The sequence below is a fragment of the Aptenodytes forsteri genome, unplaced genomic scaffold (assembly GCF_000699145.1).
Source record: "Aptenodytes forsteri isolate BGI_AS27 unplaced genomic scaffold, ASM69914v1 Scaffold230, whole genome shotgun sequence".
Lineage (NCBI taxonomy): Eukaryota > Metazoa > Chordata > Aves > Sphenisciformes > Spheniscidae > Aptenodytes > Aptenodytes forsteri.
Genome location: NW_008795711.1, coordinates 236774 through 241898, shown reverse-complemented (window position 1 = coordinate 241898; position 5125 = coordinate 236774). Strand labels below are relative to the sequence as shown.

General features: G+C 55.3%; 1 protein-coding gene across 1 annotated transcript in view; it reads left to right on the top strand.

The window, feature by feature from the left end:
• The window catches only part of LOC103902366 (polyamine-modulated factor 1), a 6094-nt gene extending 2475 nt beyond the window's left edge, over nt 1-3619 (top strand). The window contains exons 3-7 of the mRNA XM_009283411.1: nt 3-55; nt 192-297; nt 755-855; nt 1623-1818; nt 2179-3619. Of these exons, the coding sequence (XP_009281686.1) occupies nt 3-55; nt 192-297; nt 755-855; nt 1623-1818; nt 2179-2232 (510 nt within the window). The 3' untranslated portion in view covers nt 2233-3619. The remainder of the gene's footprint in view (nt 1-2; nt 56-191; nt 298-754; nt 856-1622; nt 1819-2178) is intronic.
• Nucleotides 3620-5125: the final 1506 nt, after the last annotated feature.

The window sequence follows — 5125 nt, the reverse complement described above, 5'->3', positions numbered from 1 at the left end:
AGGTCTTCACCACCGTGGTGGACACCTTCCTGGAGAAGCTGGCAGCAGCCGGGAGGTGAGGCAGGAGCGGGGTCTCGCCAGGACGGGCCGCTCTGTGGGAGCCGGGGCCCGGCCGAGCCCTGCCCCGAGGAGGCCCCGGCCCCTGGCAGTGACACCCCCGCAGTGACACCCCTGCCCCTCCGGTCTTGCAGCTACCAGAGGTTCGCAAACTGCTACCGCTGCTTCTACAAACTGCAGCCCGAGATGACCAGGAGCATTTACGACCAGTTTATATCCCAGCTGCAGTCGTCCATCAAGGTGAAGGGGGAAGCAGGCCCTTCGGGGCAGGGGCTCGGGGACGTGTGTGCCTTCGGAGGGGCTTCAGGCCCTCGGCGTGAAGGCGCTGAACGCGTTGATATTAAGGGTAGCAAATGCATTTCTCGAATGGCGAAACCAGAAAGTTAAGACTGCTCCCCAGGGATTCTTCCGGACCTCTTTGTCTTCCCCAGAAAGAGCTGTAGAACCATAGAATCGTTTTTAGGTTGGAAAAGACCCTTAAGATCACCAAGTCCAACCGTTAACCTCGCGCTGCCGACTCCACCACTAAACCATGCCCTTGAGCACTATGTCCACACGTCTTTTAGGTGACTCAATACCTGGCAATTCCCAGGATGTAGCCTCCATCCAGGGAAAAGCGGGGGCTCGCAGGCAGAATGATGCCCGTGTCAGTTCAGTTTGGGTCCTGCTGAATCCCTGTGGTGTCCTTTCTTCACAGGAGGAGATCCAGGAGGTAAAGGATGAAGGGAATCTGGAGGCGCTCTTTAATTCACTGGATAAGATTGTGGAGGAGGCAAAGAACCGGGAAGAGCCCGCATGGTATGGATAGTCTTGTGGAAGGTAGTCTGGGGAGCGTGTGTGTGTGTGGAGGCGTGCTCCTTCAAGGGCAAAAGTGTGATGTTTTGGTCATGTTGATGTGTCCTGTAGGCCTTGTGCTGCAAGGGGATATTTTTAAACCTCTTGTATCTTAACAGTAATGTTATTGTGTCTAAAACATCCGAAAATAAGTTTTATCTGTGCTTCTCTAGGTCAGGTATCTATGCTTCCTCAGTGCAAGGAGGAGGTTAGTGCTGCTGAGACCAGAGGGGAGGTAAACTCAATTCTGAATAATTCAAAAGGCTGACGGCGTGTTTTAGCCACGGCTATTGCTCTAATAGCAGAGCTCACCTCAACGTGTCTTGTCAGGATGCCTTGCTTAAGGACTCGGCAGACGCTGGACGTTGTACGCTCTGCCTTTTGTTTGCCCTGAAGGCAGGCTGAGTCTTTTAATCAAAAGCGTCATCACGATTTCTTGTTTGGGGAAGTTAATTACATCCTGCCTGCCGCCAGACCTCAACTAACAGCTGGGTTTTGGGAAGGACTCCTCCCGTTCCTTCATGTAGGGCGTTCGGGGGCTACGCAATGGGGGTGCCCGTGAGAACCACATGTTCTAGCTGTCCCCAAGCATCTGGTGCCAGAGGTAAATTGCTGGAGTCGGTCAGCTGATACATTATGGCAGCAGCTCAGCTTCCAGTTGAGGTGCGCAAGACTAATTGCTGTGCGAGATTGTTGCCCTCTGGTTGCTTCACATCCCAGTTTGTTCCCAGGCGTCCCAGCGGGATCCCAGAAGAGGACGTTCGCAGCGCTATGGTGCCATACCTCCTTAAGCACAGGTCATACTTGCGGAAAGTCCTAAAGGAGAAGGAGGAAGAGAACAGGAAGGTAGCGGAGTCTGTGCTTGCAGGGAGGGATAGGATTGCAGAGCTGCAGCAGCTGATACAAGCTCGCAAACATGCCTGGCAGGTAAAAATAAACAATAAACAAATAAAAGCCCCTTCCCTTTGCAGCATCAGCCTGAAAGAAACACTATTCTGTGGCTTGACTAGCAAATGGCTGCACTGTATTTAAGCCCCCCACTTGTCAAAGGCCTTACCAGGAGCCAAGTACTGCTGAAGTTGACTGGGGAGGCCCGGGTATTTTCACTGGAGGTCTTGGATGTTTCTGTGGGTGAGCGTGTGGGATTAGCGGGTTGTGTTCCGTACGTGCTGGGGACGGCAGTATGTATGACGCTCTGTTTTATATCAGCCTGCTTTGTGTCCTGAACTCTGGCATCTGTGGAGAAAAACACTTTGCTGAGTTCAGTGGTGGGTGTTTTACTTCCAGGCAATTAGTAAAGAGCAACGAGAACTCATCATGACATTCGAGGAGCCCCAGTGAGGATGCGGGAAGATTCTGCAGGGGGGAGTTTATCCTCATCTCGGAAGCACTGACAACGCGTTGGGAAGTGGGACTCTGCGCATGGCGTATACGAACCAGGCAAACTCGCGTTCCTCTTGTCGGGCCGGAAGAAACTTGAAGCGGGACTGCAAAGCTGCTGGGCTCGCGCAATTTGATCAAAGTTTGTGAAGAAATAAAAAAAGAACACATCAGGGTCTTTGGAAATAGATGACAATTTCCTATCCCCCGCCCAGCTCAACAGGGAGGAGAATCCTACAGATCTGATAGCCAGAGCATGTCTGTACACTCACACGCTTCTTTAGCGCTGTGACGGGCGTGATTCTAGCTTACCAAAGCCAAATTTGTGGCCTTGAAGCTATTTCAGATGTGCATTAGAGAAAAATCGGTGTCTTATGCACAGAGGCTGTGCTGTGCACGGGAGCGAGGAGCCAGGGAGCTGTAGCACACGAAGCCAGCCACCGGGTAAACGCTACCGTGGCATTTTGTACAGCTGGAGTGTAAATAGCCACATTGGACTCTTTTGCCGCATTTTTGCAAGTGTTCATTTTCCGTATCTGCGTCTTTTAAACAATTGTCCGCCCGTGACCCATCAGAACAGACATGTCAGCAGCTGCTTCCTTGTTGCCATTTATTCTTTTTTTCCAGTTATTTTCCAACCCTGCTCCCCTCCCAGCAGATACACGCTGAGGGCTCTTCTCCAAGGACCGCAGTGTGAAGGAGCCGGGGATGTGCTGTTCGTGCGTGTGGAGACGAGCAGAGGTTAGAATGGTCCTGCCTCGACTTTGTGGGCTCGTGGCAAAGGGATTTGATGTTTTCCTGTGAAACCTCCATGTTGACTCCTGGAACCAGACTGGGTTTGGTTTTACCCATCTGGAGTTGTTCTTTACCATCTCATCAGAAGTTTGCCAGCCAGGGAAGCAGGGACTCGCTGGAGTCTGCCTGCCGGGGCGTTAGTGAAAGCCTGCGAGTGAGGTGTTCCTTCAAAATGAACAAGAGGGCCTTCCTCCGGGCTGGGCAGATAATGAGGAGAGTCTTACTGAGCCTGACAAGGGCTGACTGTGAGTCTATTTCCAACAGACACCAGGGCTGCCAAGGGCGGCAGGTTCTCTGGTCACCTGTCGTCCTCTGCGCCTGTTACATTTTTCGGCTGTTAGTGCATGCTGTCCCAAGGAGAGGCTGTGCCCTGCGTGGTGGGGAAGTACAAATTCTGAGAACAATGGTGGCGATTTCCACCAAGCACAAGCCCCTGTTTTCAATTAGAGGTAGCCAGAGCCTGCGATTGACTGACTTAGGGCATATTTTCCTTCTGTCGTAAACAAGCCTTCCCTCGCTGCATTATAATCTAAATAAATTGGAGCTGTTGTTCCCCCGGTCTTGGCTCCCGCTGTGTGCGCTTGGCCCCCGTACTCTGTAGTTTATGGGTTGGTTTGACAAAGGCTCTGGCTTCAACATTTCTCTCCTCCTCCACCCCAAAGCCTCCAGTTCCGCTTTTCAAGACAGGGCTGGGATTTATAGGATCTGAAAGTCTGGAAAGTGGTCAGGATCCTAAAGAGGAATGTGACCCCAGGCGGCCCTGGGAGCTCCCGCTGCTTGGAGCCCTCCTGGAATTAAATAGGAGCAAACTCTGGAGGTGGGTGACCGCCCTGAGCGTTGCTGGGGTCTTGTGGAGAGTAGGAAGCAAAAGGTGGGATGAACGAGAGATTCTGCTTCTCCAGCAGCTCCACTCCCCTTCACCTCTGCTCGGTGCCTGAACCACACCAGCAGCACGCTTTTTTGTTCTCGCAAAGCCCTGTTTTGGGGTTTTAAGAGGTGCCGGATCTCTTTCTGAGGTCCTGTTCCCAGGAACAGGTGCTGCCTGGGGCCCTGGCCCTGGCACACAGCATCTGCCCATGGGATGCGGTGTGGGAGAGCTGCATGGAGCCCGAGGGCGAGGGCACCTGCTCGCCCTCTCCTCCTGGGTCATGGCAGTCAGCCCCAGCAAGGGGCTGTGATGACGATGCCACAGAAGGAGCACGCACTGGGCCCCGAGGCAAAAAATTGGCCGACGAGTCCCTGTTGGCCCTGCGCGGAGAGGAAAACCCCACGGGTTTTGGCAGGAAACTCTCCTAGCGTGGCAGCAACGCTGCTGGGATCCAGCAGCGGGAACTGGGACAGACCAGTCAGTGACTGAGGAGTACGGCGAGGAGTCCCACCAGCGCCCCGTCTCCCATCCCAGTTAGGGGCTGGGGGACCGGGTGCTGCCAGGCCGGCAGGGCTGGGCCCACCAGCAAATCTCCACTGGCCTGGGGCTGCGTTTTCCTCCCTCTGGGCTCTGGCTGGTCACGGGGGAACCAAGTTCACCCCAAACCACAATTGCCGCCTGTGCTGGCGGCTCCTGGCCCCAGCGGATGTGCTGGAAATAGCTCTGGCAGGGCCACAGGGCCCCTCCTTGACAGCAGTCGCAGCACCCTATAAAGCTGCTCAGGGACCAGGGGCTGCACTGAGCACAGCGCCTGTGCGGAGAGGCACCATGAGGTCCCTCGTCCTGCTGACCCTCCTGGCCCTTCTCACCCTTGGCCTCTGCCGCAGAGGTAGGGGGTGTCCAGGGAAGGCGATGGGGCCCGGGGCTGGGGGAGGCTGTGCCCCAGGAAGGGCTCTGCTTTGAGCTGGAGGGAAGCAAAGGGGCTTGGAGAGAGATTTGCTGAGCCTTGGGGTGGAGGGTGCAGGGCTGGAGCAGGGGAACAGGGATTGGGACTCCCTTTGCCGGGTTGGGAGGGGGTCTGGGTGAGGGGTCAGAGCCGGGGGGGTGGGCCGAGAGCCCCAAAAGGAGGAGCAGGGTGAGGGCACAGCCTGCACAGGGCCCTCCCGAGCCCACCGGCTGCCGCGCCCGCCC